The following is a 17,360-nucleotide window of genomic DNA, read 5'->3' as shown; positions in this document are numbered from 1 at the left end:
CTGAAAAAAGTCTAAGGGGGTTATTACAACTTTGGAGGAGGTGTTAATCCGTCCCAAAAGTGACGGTAAAGTGACGGATATATCAACAGCCGTATTACGAGTCCATTATATCCTATGGAACTCGTAATACGGCTGGTGGTATATCCGTCACTTTACCGTCACTTTTGGGACGGACTAATACCTCCTCCAAAGTTGTAATAACCCCCTAAGGGGGTCATTCTGACCTCGGCGGTAAAATGCGCTTACCGCCGGTCAGAAGACCGCCATAACACCGCCGCGGCCGCGGTAAACCGCCACAGTCATTTTGACCCGCAACTTGCAAACCGCCAAAAACCCGACATCCACAAAAGTCCGCCACACCAAAGGTCAGCGAAAAAATGGCGATGACCAAACCTCCACCGTCACGCCAACAGAAATACGCCCATACCATTCCGACCCACAAATCCACGCGGCGGTCTTTCAAACGCGGTATTCCATTGGCGGTACACACCGCCGCGGTAAAAATACACACACACATAGAAAACTCAGCCACATTGGTCAGTTTGAAACACACACACCTGATACACATACTAACACCACTCCCACACACCCAACCCAATATAAAACACACACCCACATCACCCACAAACCCCTACGACCCAAAATTATTGACGAAGGCTAGAGAGAGAGCACAGAATAGACAATCCCACAACACAGAGGCACACAACACCATCACCCACACAGAATCCACGCACCAAACACCACACACCACCACACGCACCACACTCATCACCACAAACACCACCCCACACCTCATCCACACCACCCCATGGCACCCCAAAGACACCCCAGGTTCACTGACGCAGAACTCAGGGTCATGGTGGAGGAAATAGTCTGTGTAGAGCCCCAGCTCTTCGGGGCACAGGTGCAGCACACCACAATTGCCAGGAAGATGGAGCTATGGCAAAGGATAGCGGACAGGGTCAACGCTGTGGGACAGCATCCACGCAATCGGGATGACATAAGGAAGCGCTGGAACGACCTACGGGGGAAGGTGCGTTCCATGGTATCAAGGCACAACATTGCGGTGCAGAAGACTGGCGGCGGACCCCCACCTACTCCCCCAGAATTTACAGCATGGGAGGAGGAAGTCTTGCACATCCTGCATCCTGAGGGCCTCGCAGGAGTAGGCGGAGGAATGGACTCTGGTAAGTCAAATCTTCACTACTGCTTCCCACCCCCACCCCACCTGCATGCCAAATCAAACCCCCACCCTCACCCCCATCACACCAACTCCTTGCAAATGGCTCACCATCACAACCCACCCATCCCAACACCAAGCCCTGCATGCGACCACAAAGCATGGACACCCATCACCAAAGCATACCCACTGCACACACACATCACCCCCACAAGCCACCCTCACAAAAGCCCCCACAAGGGAATGCCTGCACTTGGGTACACGGACACCCACCCATCACACGAAATGCCACACACAGAAGCAATAACCATACCTTTATATCCCTGCAGGACCCGAACGCCACCACACTGCCACGGAGGGTCCAGAGATGTCCATGCCACCCCCAGAAGAGGCCCCCAGCGATGACAGCAGCTCTGTCTCCATGGACCCAGATGACCAGCCCGGCCCATCGGGGACATCTGGACAGTCGGTTCCCCACAGACAGCCACAGGCTACACCAGACCCAACCCCCTCTGGGAACACCAGCACAGCTCCCACCCAGCGGGCCCATGCCTCTGTCTCCAGGACACGTCAATCAGCGGTGTGTCCACCACTACAGGGCACCCAGGTTGACCCACCACCCCAACAACAACAGGGACCTGGGGGCAGTGGTAGTGGGCACACCGTCCAGGGGACAGAGGCCCAGGAACACAGGGGAACTGGGAGGGCTGCTGTGCGACAGGGGGGGGACAGGCCCAGGGAACCGACTCTCCAAGAGGCCCTCTCCTCCATCATGGGAGCTTACCACCACTCCCAGGAGACGATGGCGACGGTACTGGCCAGGTTCCAGGAGATCCAGGCACTGCAGGAGGAACAGTACATGGGGTTCAGAGAGGAACTGAGGAACATCGGTTCCGCAATGGGGACCATCGTCGTGGCCCTCAACCAGATAGTGACCACATTGCGGGACCATGTGGCACCCCAAAGGGCCCCTGTCACTAGCCCAGGCCAGGAACAGCCTACCACCTCCGCCGGCGCTAGCGGACAGGAGGCCCCCACACAACAACAGGCCACCAGAACCCCACCTCCTGCAGAAGAAGAACCACCCCGCAAGCGGAACCTGAGATCTCACAAGAAGACAGAGTAGGATTGCAAGACCCCCGCCAGCCTAAGATACCCCCTGATGTCATCCCACTGTCCCACATTGTCACCCTGTCCAACCTTTAACTGCCCCTGCTCCATCCTTCCACAGGCATATGGACAATGCACCTGTGCGACTGAGAACTGGACTCTGCCATGGACATTACTCCACCCCCACCCATCACCATTTTACATTCATGTACCTATATGTAGCACTTAAAATAAATCACTTATTGCACTTAAAATAACAGGAGTCTGCTTGTATTCTTAACAAATGTATTACACATAACGGTGCAATAATGTCCAGTTACTTTGTGATGACAACATACCCATTTCAATAAGCTTTAGTCCATGGGCAAACAAAGCAGAAGTCACGCAGTGGGTCATACAGCTCTGAAAAGGGAAGGGAAAGTCACAAATCAGTTAACAGGAACTGGGGGGAAACACAGACAGTGGAGACACATGAGGCCTTAAGTAAATGTAAAATGGCGTGGGTGATTCTTACCTGTGTGCTACTGAAAATATTGTTGTATGACTGTATCCCTGTTGTCCGTGTCGTCCCCGTCGTCTTCCTCCTCTTCACTCTCCACAGGCTCCACAGCTGCTACAACACCACCATCTGGACCATCCTCCTGCAGAAAAGGCACCTGGCGTCGCAAAGCAAGATTGTGAAGCATACAGCAGGCCACGATGATATGGCACACCTTCTTTGGTGAGTACATTAGGGATCCACCTGTCATATGCAGGCACCTAAACCTGGCCTTCAGGACCCCGAAGGTCCTTTCTATGATCTTCCTAGTTCGCCCATGGGCCTCATTGTACCGTTCCTCTGCCCTGGTCCGGGGATTCCTCACTGGGGTCAGTAGCCACGACAGGTTGGGGTAACCAGAGTCACCAATTAGCCACACACGGTGTCTCTGTAGCTGTTCCATCACATAAGGGATGCTGCTATTTCGCATGACATACGCGTCATGCACTGACCCAGGGAACTTGGAATTTACATGGGAGATGTACTGGTCAGCCAAACAGACCACCTGGACATTCATCGAATGATAACTTTTTCTGTTTCTGTACACCTGCTCACTTTCTTTGGGGGAAACCAAAGCCACATGGGTCCCATCAATGGCACCAATGATGTTGGGGATATGTCCAAGGCCATAGAAATCACCCTTCACTGTAGCAAAATCGCCCACCTCAGGGAAAATAATGTAGCTCTGCATGTATTTCATCAGGGCAGACAACACTCTGGACAAAACCTTAGAAAACATAGGCTGAGACATCCCAGATGATATGGCCACTGTTGTCTGAAAAGACCCACTTGCCAAAAAATTGAGTACTGACAGAACCTGCACCAGAGGGGGAATCCCTGTGGGTTGGCGGATGGGGGACATCAGGTCTGGCTCCAGCTGGGCACATAGTTCATGTATAGTTGCTCTGTCAAGCCTGTATGTAAGTATGATATGTCGTTCTTCCATTGTCAACAGGTCCACCAGCGGTCGGTACACGGGAGGATTCATCCTTCTCCTCGCAAGTCCCAGCGGACGGTGCCTAGGAAGGACAACATGGAGCACAGAGTCAAGCAACCCACAGGTTCGTTCACACAGCTTGCACAGTACACGAATCGCTATGCATTGAAAGGCTTGTGTGAGTGGCAATGCAAGGCCAAGGCCTGTGTGACGCAGTAGAAATTCAGCCATGTGGGCCCTTGAAATGGCGGCTGCTGACCTGTGAAGTGTGACAGTGGGATGTGAGGTCAATGCACTGGCGTGGCACACCGTGGCGGTAGGCGGTCGAAGACCGCGGTGCTAAGCCGCATTGGTTAACATTGCAGCCTATGGGTTTCAGTAGCCAATGAGGATGGGCGCCTGCGGTAGCGGTACGCACCGCGGCGGTGCGCACCGCCGTGGGCGTGACCGCCATTTTCTATCTGATTAATCACTCGAGACCTGATCATCCACAGGAGAGGACCGATACTGCAAGTGCTGCTGTGACCTCGGTCTGGGAGATACAATGGCTGCTGCGACTGGGGAAAGGGCCCCTGCCTTCACTTCTGAAGAATTGGAGAAACTTGTTGATGGGGTCCTCCCCCAGTATGCGCTACTCTACGGTCCTCCAGACCAACAGGTTAGTACACAGGGTGCACGTTGAATGGGCTATGCCTGTGTTGAGTGGGGTGTATGTAAGATGGTGGGGAGGGGAGCGAATGAGGAGTGCAACGCACGAAAAATGAGAGCATGTGCCACATGGCAAGGTTGGGGATGGGGGGGCCACTCACATTGACCAGGCAGAAAAGTGATGAGATTTCCTTTACCACCCTGTACATGTCACATAGGTCAGGGCCCATCAGAAGATCGACATTTGGGGCCTGATTCTAACTTTGGAGGACGGTGTTAAACCGTCCCAAAAGTGGCGGATATACCACCTACCGTATTACGAGTTCCATAGGATATAATGGACTCGTAATACGGTAGGTGGTATATCCGCCACTTTTGGGACGGTTTAACACCGTCCTCCAAAGTTAGAATCAGGCCCTTGGTGTGCCATCGCCAAGGCCATCCGGGCCCTGGGGGTCCACAACAGACAGGGCACCCACTGCCGAAAGAGGTGGGAGGACATCCGCCGCGGGACCAGAAAGACCGCTGAGTCTCTGCTGGGGATGGCCTCCCAACGTAGGAGGGGTGCCAGCCGCCAATTGACCCCCCTGATGTCCCGGATCCTGGAGGTGGCCTACCCCGATTTGTATGGGCGCGTGAGGACATCACAGCAGACACAATCTTTGCGCGCAGTGAAGGTGTCTGGGTGGGGGAGGAGGGCTGTGGCTATCTCTAGGCCAGGGCGCATTCTGTAGGCTAGGCCCCTCCGTTAGGCATGGCCCTGTGCCCCCGCCCCCCACCTCTGTAGGGTCCCAAGTACAGCTATCCATGGTCCGGCCTCACCCATGTGTGCATTTGTCATCCATAGACCTGTAGGCCTAGTCACAATAACTGAGTAGTGTACCCCGATTGTGCGGCCTAGTGTAGGGGGCTTCTGTGTCTGTCCTCTCCGACAACGGTGTTGCCAATGCATGCACTCAACCTGTCTTCATTTCTCCCCCCCCCATTTTCTTTGTCTTCCTGTTCATGTGTGCATTAGCATCATCAGGCGGAGGAGAAGTGGCATCGGCGCACGAGGGAGCTGCATCTCACATGGCCCCGGAGGGCCATGCAACAGACTCCGAGTACACCAGTGAGACGGAGGGCGAGTGGAGCTCCACAACGGGGACCCGTGGAGACGTCAGCGACACCGACACATCCTCGGAAGGGAGCTCCCTTGCGGTGGCGGCAACATCCGTGCCCACCGCCACAACAGGTACAGCCGCCACCCAGCGCACCAGCCCCGCCCTCCCAGCAGCCCCTCAGCGTCCACCCCGTGCCCGCTCACCCAGGAAGGCGGGCATCTCCTTCGCCCCAGGCACCTCAGGCCCTGCCCCAGTTACCCCTGCTGCCCTCAGTGAGGAGGTCATTGACCTCCTCCGGACGCTCATTGTTGGGCAGTCTACCCTTTTGAATGCCATCCAGGGTATAGAAAGGGAGGTGCATCGGAGCAATGCATACCTGGAGGGCATTCATTCGGGTCAGGCTGCCCATCAGCGATCGTTCAACGCTCTGGCCTCAGCACTGACGGCAGCCATTGTCCCTGTCTCCAGCCTCCCTCTTCTGACTCCCTCCACCCAGTCCCAGTCTCCTGTTCCTCTGCCTATCCCCTCCACACCATCAGACCAGCCTGCACACACCTCTACACCCAAGGGCAGCTCATCCAGACATAAGCACCACAGATCCCACAAGCATTCACCCAAGCAACATCCAGATGCAGACATGCCAACAGTCACTACCACCTCTGTGTCCCCCACCTCCTCATCTCCCTCCTCCCTCCCTGTGACATCTCCACTCACACCTGCATGCACACCACCATCAGCCAGTACTTCCATCACCAGCACACCCACCAGAACAGTCCGCACACGTGCAGTCACCACCCCCACTGCCATTTACACGTTCCCTGTGTCCTCTCCCAGTGTGTCTGTCACCCCCTCTCCCAAACCACACAAACGCAGGCAGCCACCCACCCAACAGCCATCCACCTCACGACAGTCAGTCACAAGCACCTGCACCCAAAGACAGCACACTTGACTCTCCTACAACCACATCCTCTTCCTCTTCCTCCACCCCCATACCCACTACACCTACCCGTCCCTGTCCTTCCAAAGTGCTTTTCCTTTCCAACCTTGAGCTCGTTCCAATCACTGACCCACCCCCTCCATCTGGTAAGAGTAAAAAAAGCACCTCAGCCACCACCAGCCCTGCATCTACTATGACCATAGTGCAGGGCTATTGGAGTCCACCAGCTCCTAGGGCAGGAACATCGGCCAGCAGCAAGGGGACAGCCAGCCCACCCCCTGGGAAGAGGACAAAAAAAAACAAAGGGCCGGCGCGACAAGCCTGAGACGGCTGCCACCAAGGACAGTAGCCTTGCCCCGTCACCTGCCACATCATCAAAGGGAGGCAAGGGCCACAGAGCTTCATCGAAGGAGGGCAAGGGCAGCAGGGCGGAGAAGTCAGGCGAGCTGCCCAGGAGGGACCCACCAGCCCCATTCCGGTTGTGACGGACGACACCCACGGGCCCAGGACTCCATCACAGGAGGGCCCCGCGACCGCTAGGTCGGATGGCGACTGAGCGGGAAGTCTTGGCCAGGTCTGGCTCCCTAGAAACACAGGACAAGCACCGCTGAACAGGGCCCCGCCGTGACAAGAACCGCTGAACAGGGCCCCGTCGTGAGAAGCACCGCTGAACAGGGCCCCGCCGTGACAAGAACCGCTGAACAGGGCCCCGCCGTGAGAAGCACCGCTGAACAGGGCCCCGCCGTGAGAAGCACCGCTGAACAGGGCCCCGCCGTGACAACAACCGCTGAACAGGGCCCTGCCGTGACAAGCACCGCTGAACAGGGCCCCGCCGTGAGAAGCACCGCTGAACAGGGCCCCGCCGTGAGAAGCACCGCTGAACAGGGCCCCGCCGTGACAAGAACCGCTGAACAGGGCCCCGCCGTGACAAGAACCGCTGAACAGGGCCCCGCCGTGAGAAGCACCACTGAACAGGGCCCCGCCGTGAGAAGCACCACTGAACAGGGGCCCGCTGTGACAAGAACCGCTGAACTGGGCCCCGCCGTGAGAAACACCGCTGAACAGAGCCCCGCCGTGAGAAGCACCGCTGAACAGGGCCCCGCCGTGAGAAGCACCGCTGAACAGGGGCCCGCCGTGACAAGAACCGCTGAACTGGGCCCCGCCGTGACAAGAACCGCTGAACTGGGCCCCGCCGTGAGAAGCACCGCTGAACAGGGCCCCGCCGTGAGAAGCACCGCTGAACAGGGGCCTGCCGTCTCAAGCACCGCTGAACTGGGCCCTTCATCTCAAGCCCCGCTCCGCTGGGCCCTTCCTGTCAAGCACCGCTCCGCTGGGCCCTTCATCTCAAGCACCGCTCCGCTGGGCCCTTCATCTCAAGCACCGCTCCGCTGGGCCCTTCCTGTCAAGCACCGCTCCGCTGGGCCCTTCCTGTCAAGCACTGCTCCGCTGGGCCCTTCATCTCAAGCACCGCTCCGCTGGGCCCTTCATCTCAAGCACCGCTCCGCTGGGCCCTTCATCTCAAGCACCGCTCCGCTGGGCCCTTCCTGTCAAGCACCGCTCCGCTGGGCCCTTCCTGTCAAGCACCGCTCCGCTGGGCCCTTCCTGTCAAGCACCGCTCCGCTGGGCCCTTCCTGTCAAGCACCGCTCCGCTGGGCCCTTCATCTCAAGCACCGCTCTGCTGGGCCCTTCCTGTCAAGCACCGCTCTGCTGGGCCCTTCCTGTCAAGCACCGCTCCGCTGGGCCCTTCATCTCAAGCACCGCTCCGCTGGCCACCGCCGTCTCAAGCACCGCTCCGCTGGCCACCGCCGTCTCAAGCACCGCTCCGCTGGCCACCGCCGTCTCAAGCACCGCTCCGCTGGGCCCTTCCTGTCAAGCACCGCTCCGCTGGGCAACGCCGTCTCAAGCACCGCTGGCCCATTGACAGTGCCGGTTCTGTGTCGAGCAGGGCTTCACGAAGCACTCTGGGCACCATGCCTCCTCCATTAACAGTGGAGTCTGTAATCCATCTGATGGACTGTGGCTTGGCACTCCCCAGGATGGCACATTGGGCAAGCCACCCACTGTAGAGACTTGTGAGACTGTGGCTTTGCACTCCCCAGGATGGGACAGTGGGCATGGAGGCCCCTCGTGGATCTTGCGTCGTGGACTCATGTGGCTGAGGTGCCCCCCCTTCCCTTCCCCCTGAGGTGCCTGTAGTTTTATCATCTGATGCCCCAGCAGTGTTCTCTCCAATGGTATCTGGTCTCCTGTGTGGGCTTTGCCCATGTGTTTGTGCACATTGGCCCACGGACTATGGAACTTTGACAGAATGGGCAGGACTTACTGCCTATGTATATAATTTTAACTATGTTCATTCCTTATTTTGTATCTTTCATATTGCATATTTCCAATAACTTCAATGGAGCTATTTATACATATATTTTATAGATCATTTTAATTGTGTCTTTGCATTATTCCGGTGGGTTTGGGGGGTGTCACTCTGACTTGTTGCTCTGCATTGGGGTTTAGGTATTTGGGGTGGGGGAGTGGGTGTATGGCGTATGTGTGTGCCCGTAAGCTTTCCTCCTCCCCCCTCCCCTGTGTCGTAGGTGCAGTACTCACCGTTGTCGTCTGCGCTGGCGTTCGTACTCCTGGTAGATGAGCAGGTAGACAATAGCTGGTAGGATGTTTAATTCGGGTTCCATGCTGTCCTCCTTCCTCATGGAGTGTGTAGAGGTGAGCGTTTTCCCGTTCGTAGTCTGTTTCCGCCTTGTTTTTATCGGCGGGGCTCCCGCCCCGGAAAAGGTGGCAGATTGGTGAGTTGTGATAGGGTGGGCGGTACATTGTCTGCCGCCTGCCTGTTGGTGGTGACCGCCGCGCTGTTTGTCTGTCCCGCCGTGGCGGTCGGAGTGTTAAAGTGGCGGGCTGTGTTGGCGGTTCCCGCCAGGGTCAGAATTCCATTTTTTTGACCGCCTGCCTGTTGGCGGGTTGGCCGCCGCTTTATCACCAACCGCCAGGGTCGGAATGACCCCCTAAGTGTTTTTAAGGATTTCATTTAGATTAGATATTGTATTGTAAAACTTGTTTTATGTGATTGTATTGTACCTTATGAAAAGTGTATTGTGAATGTTATCTTATTATGGATGGTGTAAAGGTTTTTATTAACTATTATACACTTTAATCAATAAATCAAATCAAATCAAATCAAATCATGCTGTTATCTTTTGTATTACATCTATTATATGTATTCATGTTACAAATGTAAGATTGTCACGCCCCAAAGTTTAACATGCTCAAGTTCATGCTCACAACTGACTGCACTAGACATTTCCAAAACTTCTGGCTGTTTGAATAAAATAAGCTACGGCTAGATGACCAAATGGGGTAGTCTAGTCTCTTATTATGTGTGTGACAATACCTGTGTGTGCTGACTATGGGCACTTCTGTTTTAAGCCGTAAATTGCCCAGGGCTGAGTTTCAATCAATGACACCTAGTCTCAGAGTGGGGTGGAGTCAGCAGTCTCATCAATCCCATCCCACTCTGTGAAGAGTGAGGGGATTCCACCTCCTCTCATTGGCTGCCCTAAGATCAGCCAATGAGAGGAGGCAGAAGTCCTAACCATCCTGGGACCTCTGAGGCTTCCCTCCTCGGGAGCTGCAGCAGCGCTAAGTTTTATGTTTTTCAATGTTTAGTGCATATGTGTATTAATGCATGAATTTGTGAGTGACTGCTGTGAATAAGTGTGTGTAGGTGCATGCGTGTGAATGTATAGGTGTGAGTGTGAATGTGTGCTTGTGTGGCCAATCCGCACTTTCCCTAATAAAAATGCCAGCCACCATGTAACAATCAGTAATAGATTCACATAAAGCTAGACACAGCATCGAAAATGAGGTTGCCATGATGCTTGTTTTATTAATTCAGGAACCTGTAATCCTTATGTCAAGGCTAGAAGTACTGATCAACAGGTGTGTGTATGTGGATTATTGGGGTCTCAATTATGTCATACCATCTATTAATATAATCCACTGTCATATATTTAATTAATCAAACCCACAAAGATGAAGGAAGGTATCTTATCCACTATAATTTTAACTTGAGTGAGGTTTGTGTCACATCTCAGGTGTAGAAACCCTTAAATTGGAATTTGCATAGCATGAGAATAATTAAATGTATGCATACACCTATTAGGCACGCTAAGTGCGTGCTGTCTCCTGATTAGTGCACCATGTGCTCACCGAGTAAGGCTGTTCTACTTGTAAGCATGCTTCAGTAACACCAAGCATGCTTAAGAGCAAAGGTATTCGCTCACAGGCACGGGAACTGCTCACCCACATGCTGCAGTTGCAAATGTTCTTATTGCAGCTGTAGAATGAACTGTGGAAAAAGTTGTGGACGATTTCCGAAGCTCACATTTTATTGAGAGTACAAAAATAAGAGAAAACCAGTGTTCCACTCTTTGCAGTTTTTAACTGTTTCACCCTTTGTAATTGTGGTACTTTAGCCCCGGCTTCTGAGCCATTACAATACGTTTCAGTTACTGATCAGAACTACATTTAAAAACAGGGAAGGGCGACAGAGTGAGTAGGACCTTCTTAAGATCAGTGCTGGCAATCATAGCGTCCCTGGCAAAACACGTTCAAACCAGCCAAACACCTTCCTCCGCTCTTTCTTTCTCTGTTGTCTATTTATCCATCCATTGTGTGTCTCTCTCCTTTCGCGCTCTCCTCCCTCTCTGTTTCCTGAAGCCGCTGGTGATCCTGCTTAATCCACGGGGACCAAGAGGAGGCGACAGAAAATCCAGCAACGGTCCTCGGCCTCCAATAACCGACCTGGCCTCCGCCTCCTTCCCCAGACGGGATAAACGGCCCGTCCGGCCCTACAATTGTAAATTGTCAACTGCGAATTGTATCCGAGCCTTTGTAGCAAGTACACTAACTACTGCGCTATCCCGCCAGCTTTCCGGTAAAATAAAATACTGTGAGCAGGAAAACGGGATGCTTGGTCTATGTCCTAGACTGTAGACTGCAACTGTGGCAACATCGAAGACTGCACGTGAGCAATTCACACCACAAACGACTGCTTTCAAATTCTTTAATCTGTATAAAGAGTACAGAGAAGGCGTGAAACGAGCCTCAGAGAACAGCAGACCCTCACAGGTTAAAAGTGCAGGGGACATGCACGGAGGACGTTCACCTGAGCAATTGCGCATTTAAGTTTGAATAACTCATCAAATTATGCAGATCGAGATACAGTTTAAGCACAATGTGAATACAGGTATTCCGAATAATAATACATTATAGGAAAATAATAACTCTAATCGAATTACTGACGTTGAAGAAGGCAAATAGTTTGCTAACCTAGTCAGACTTACCTGCTGGTAGACCCGGTTGTGCCATTGTCTTGCTTGTAAGAAGGCTGAGGTCACCATCAAAGACTTCGCATCCAATCGTAAAAATTTGTCAGGATGATTGTTATTTGGCAAAACAGACAGATCCATGTCTGCGTTCTGGTCCGGCGATGTTGACCCTCAAGTGTCCTGCACGTGGAGTCTTAGAGGCCGCTCCCGGGGGTATGTCTATTATTCACGAAGTAGGGAGTGAGCACACAGGTGGGTGAAACATGACCTGCCTGCTGCCGCCATTTCGAGCAAACGAGCAAGATAGCAGCTTCTTTATTCAAGCGTTAGGTAGTCGTTTTGGCACTATTAGTATACACCGAGGGGTGGATTACCATTTGTAATGCAGCACAGAAACCGAACTCATTGTGCCTGTGCTGGCGCTCTTAACGACTGACAAGCGCCACACAGCCTTGAAGAGGTGAGTGTGCACTTCCTTGCATAGTATTTGTACTGACGTAGATATCCTTTCAGTACAAGCTCCTACGTTTATACATAGAAGGATCCCATACAGTGGATGTATACTGTAAACTTCAACACACATGAAGTGCATATTTTAGTGTTTAAAAAAAATAATGAAAATATATCTCCATTTTAGTGTCTGCTGCAAGGAGGCGCTAACCTCCGGCTTTGTGACAAGATCTATGGGTGCGGAGTATTGCAATTTAGACTCCATCCTTTACGCGTCGTAATTGTGCAATTTATGAATTTACATTTGACATTACCTTTATTGTGTTGCTTAATATTATTAATGTAGATGGGTATCTAGACACATTAATGGAATGTAGTCACTGAAAGATTGAAGCTTTATAAAAGTGCATACTAATGTTCATATAAAGTGCTTATATGTATTCATTATTCACGTTTTAGATTTACTCTTTAAATGTCATTTATTGAGGTAAAATGTATTTCTCTGCTTCAAGTTTATGCTTTTTTGAAATTTAACGTGTACATGTATAACCAGATATTCAAAATATACATTCAATGTTTAGTTAAAGTAAGACTAACAACTGATTGAAGGCCTTAACTTAAAAATGTGGTTTCTTTAGACATTGTGTTCCTTTTCTTTGCATATGTGTTTTAATTGCTTCACTAGATAGTGAAGTGGAGTATTGCCTCAAACATTACTTTTACTGATAGTAAGGTCTGAGAGAATAAATCTTGGCAAGAGATGTAAAGATTTAATGAGTAGCTGAAGCCTCCTATTCATTATATACCAGGAACATAGGACGTCCAGGGTCGTGGTAACTATATGGTATTTGTGGGGTGAGAAACTCATATGGGTTTGCAAATGCAAACAATGGATCCGAAGCCGATTGGTCCTTAGAGGGGAGGAAACCAATAACTTTCACGTTGAAGATTCTGTTAGTTATAATTAAGGGGTACACTGTTAGAAGTTACAGCAGATTTCCCTTAGACTTTGAGGGGTACAAACCGTTTCTGCGTCCCTTCTTCTTCCAAGTATGAAGTTTCAGGCTGAACACTTATTCTCTTTTCCTGGAGGACATCTACTGAAGCCTTCGCTATGCTGACACCATCCTGCCTTTCTGAATTTCTGTGTACTCCATTCCAACCATTCTTATTTCCAATTTATAATTCTAATTCGGTAATTTTGAAATAATTTCATGTTTAGAAGAGAGAGCAGGTTTTTTTTATGGAACACCTCTTATAATTCTCAGTTTCTGTACTGCTGTGACTATTATAGCTTTGTATCTTAATTTGTTGAGACTGAACTGATTGAGACATTTAAGCTTGACAACTGTAATTCTATACATTTTCAACATTTTCATGATCTGCTTATACATTGGATTGATTATTGATTGGACATAAATCACTTGATTTTAATTTCAGATTTTTGGTCCTTATAATGTGGCCAAATGGGCTTCACAAATTGTTTAATATTTTTGATTCCCTCGCTGTCTCCGTTAACATAAAAACATCCACCCGGTGAAAGATTGTAAATTACACTTCATGGCGCTCACATATGGTAGCGGAGGACGGTTCTATGACTGAGACATAGGCAGTCATTGTATTTATATGAGAGCTTAGTTTTGCCCAAGCCCATTCCCAATCTCAAAGCCCATGTTCTGATTTGGAAGAGCAGCGGTATTCCAGAAATTTGGAATGCAGTCTTAGCAGTGGAGAAGTGAGTATCAATAGGGTTGGGCATTGCAATTGCTGTTGCCTAGCTTGCAGCATTTTGCTAAGATTGTGTGGTGTGATGTGGTGATTTCTTAAGTTGTGTGGATGTTGAAGCGCTTAAGGTAAAGAAGTTGGAACGATTATCGGGCTTGTCGTAGTTATCAGTGTAGAAGACACTGTGTTGTAATCGCCTGCTAAGTTTGTGGTGTTAGTCATAGGGCACTGCCGGCTACACAACTGAGATACGGACATAATTCTTTGTGTGAGAGTAAGGTGTGGTTGGTGTGGTAGATTCTTTTGTGTAGGGGTGAAGCTACACTAATCTGGGGGTTCCCCCGCTGCTCCAGTTCACTCAAGTGTGAGTCAGACTAGGCTGGGAAGTGTTCCTCCAGACCATTTCTTGTGTGATTGAAAACTATTGATTCTTTAGTGGAACAGATACAGCTGTTGAAATATTGCTTGCAATTGTTATTGTGCTTGTATTGCAATGTTCGCAAAGAATTGTAAAGGAGGGTGTGCAGCTGTGAGGAGTGAGAAATATGTCACAGTGTGCCACGCTGAGATTGGTCAAATGGTATGGTGGTGAGCTTTTATTGGATTTATTATGTCATAGAGTGCCGTGCTGCTATTGGTTGTTAATATTGAACAAGAATTGTGGACGACAATAAATTATTTCCAGGATAAACATTGAAATTGTATCCATAATTGTTGACATTATTGTAGGAAAAATGAAATTCTTTAAGGCTACATGCAATCTGGGCCCAATTCACAAAGGTAAACTTAGACCTGAAGTTTAAGTTTAGACCTAAAGTCTAAGTTTAAATCTGAAGTCTAAATATAGACTTCAGGTCAGAACTTAGGCCCCAATTCACACAGGTAAACTTAGATCTGAAGTTTAAGTTTAGACACAAAGCCTAAGTTTAGACCTGAAGTCTGAACGTAGACTATTAATCTAAACTTAGACTTCAATTCTAAGTTTAGACTTAGGTGGTCATTACAACCCTGGCAGTCAGTGTTAAAGAGGCGGTAAAACCGCCAACAGGCCGGCGGTAAAAAAAATGGAATTACGACCGTGGCGGAAACCGCCAACATAGACAGCCACTCTAACACTCCGACCGCCACGGCGGTACAAACAAACATCGCAGCGGTAACCGCCAACAGACAGGCGGAAGACAAGGTTCCGCCCACTGTTTTACAACATGCCAATCCTCCACCTTTTCTGGGGCGGATTCACTGCGAACAAAAACACAGCGGAAACAGGACTTCGAAGGGAAAACGCTCACCTCTACACACCCCACGAGGAACCAGGACGCCATGGAGCCGGAACTTCAGATACTCCCAGCTTTTATCTTCCTGCTCCTCTACCAGGAGCACGAACGCCGGTGGCGAAGACCACGGTGAGTACTGCACCCACGACACAGGGGAGGGGGAGGGAAAAAACAGTGATACACAAACGCAATACGCAACACCCCCACCCCACCCTCACCCACTAGAACACACACACAAATACAGCATGATACATTACATTTACAACCCCCAACCACCCCTGGAAGAATGCAAGGACAAAATGAAATGAGACGAATTATTGTAATATATTTAAAGACAGTAATAAAAATTATTTACACATATATATACATTTACACTATAAACAATTATATACACCAAGAACACAAGTCCAAGGGATTCCACCATCATAGTCCGTGGTCCACTGGGCCCAAAAGGCATGTGCGAGGCCCACACAAGATACCCGAACAAGACGGAGAGAACACTGCTGGGGCGTCAGATAGAAATAAAACAGGCACCTCAGGCGGAAGGGAAGGGGGGGCACCTCAGCCGGATGAGTGCACAACGCCAGATCCACGAGGGGACTCCATGCCCACTGTTCAATCCTGGGGAGTGCAAAATCACAGTCTCTCAAGTCTCTACAGTGAGTGGGTTGCCCACTGTTCAATCCTGGGGAGTGCAAAGCCACAGTCTCTCAAGTCTCTACAGTGGGTGGGTTGCCCACTGTTCAATCCTGGGGAGTGCAAAGTCACAGTCTCTCCAGTGGATAACAGTCTCCCCTTGTTCTGGAGGGGGCCTAGTGCCCAGAGTGCTTCATCCTGCCAAGGACTCAGGTAGTGGATGTGAATCTCCACTGGTTCTGGAGGGGGCCTTGTGCCCAGAGTGCTTCATCCTGCCCGTGGCGGCCTCAGTAGCGTCGTAATAATTGGCGCTCACTGTCCTTCGGTGGTGCTGGCGGTCTTGTCCTGGGCAGCGGGGCTGCTGGTGGCAGTCTTGTCCTGGGCAGCGGTGCTGCTGGCGGTCTTGTCCTGGGCAGCGGGGCTGCTGGTGGTGGTCCTGTCCTGGGCAGCAGGGCTGCTGGTGGCGGTCTTGTCCTGGGCAGTGGGGCTGCTGCTGGCGGTCTTGCCCTGGGTAGCGGGGCTGCTGCTGGCGGTCTTGCCCTGGGTAGCGGGGCTGCTGCTGGTAGTCCTGGGCAGCAGGGCTGCTGGTGGCGGTCCTGTCTTGGGCAGCAGTGCTGCTGGCGGTCTTGTCCTGGGCTGCGGGGCTGCTGCTGGCAGTCTTGTCCTGGGCAGCGGTGCTGCTGGCGGTCTTGTCCTGGGTAGCAGGGCTGCTGGTGGCGGTCCTGTCCTGGGCAGCGGGGCTGGTGGCGGTTTTGTTCTGGGCTGCGGGGCTGCTGCTGGCAGTCTTGTCCTGGGCAGCGGGGCTGCTGGTGGCGGTCCTGTCCTGGGCAGCGGTGCTGCTGGCGGTCTTGTCCTGGGCAGTGGGGCTGCTGGTGGCAGTCCTGTCCTGGGCAGCGGTGCTGCTGGCGGTCTTGTCCTGGGAAGCGGGGCTGCTGGTGGTGGTCCTGTCCTGGGCAGCAGGGCTGCTGGTGGCGGTCTTGTCCGCCGTACTGATCTTCCCAGACTTGCCGGTTTTACTGTGCCCCTTCCCCACCTTGGATGGTGTTGCAGCTGTCTCCACACTACCAACTGTACCCCTGGGAGAGGCTTTGGTGGCTGATTTCTTTCCCCTCTCCCGCCGGGCACTGGCCAACTTTTTATGCTTGACAGTTGGGGGACTGTCCGTGCTCTGGCTCCTTGCCACACTGGCTGCCCTGCTGCCTGGTGCACTCCACAATCCGGTGACTACTGGTACCACTGGTCCCGCCGATGTTGTCGCTGAGGTGCTAGGTTGGGACCTGGAGAGTCGGGCCCTAGGAGACTGAAGGAGTGGGTGAGGTGAGGGAAAGAGGTCAAGGTTGGCCAGGAAAGGTTTCTTAGGAACACTGGGACGGGTAGCTGGAGGGGAGTTGGGAGTGGAGGAAGAGGTAGTGGTTGTAAGAGGTGTACGTTTGGTGACTTTGGGTGAAGGTGCATGGGCTGGAGGCTGTCGTAAGGTGGATGGCTG

General features: G+C 51.8%; 1 protein-coding gene across 1 annotated transcript in view; it reads right to left on the bottom strand.

Moving 5' to 3' along the window:
- MINAR2 (membrane integral NOTCH2 associated receptor 2) overlaps positions 1-11,930 on the bottom strand; it is a 138,572-nt gene extending 126,642 nt beyond the window's left edge. Inside the window, exon 1 of the mRNA XM_069240901.1 lies at positions 11,805-11,930. Coding sequence (XP_069097002.1) covers positions 11,805-11,930 — 126 coding nt within the window. The remainder of the gene's footprint in view (positions 1-11,804) is intronic.
- Between the last annotated feature and the right edge of the window lie 5,430 nt (positions 11,931-17,360).

This window comes from Pleurodeles waltl, chromosome 1_1, assembly GCF_031143425.1.
Source record: "Pleurodeles waltl isolate 20211129_DDA chromosome 1_1, aPleWal1.hap1.20221129, whole genome shotgun sequence".
In the NCBI taxonomy this organism is placed as follows: domain Eukaryota; kingdom Metazoa; phylum Chordata; class Amphibia; order Caudata; family Salamandridae; genus Pleurodeles; species Pleurodeles waltl.
This window is presented reverse-complemented; position numbering and strand designations above follow the sequence as displayed.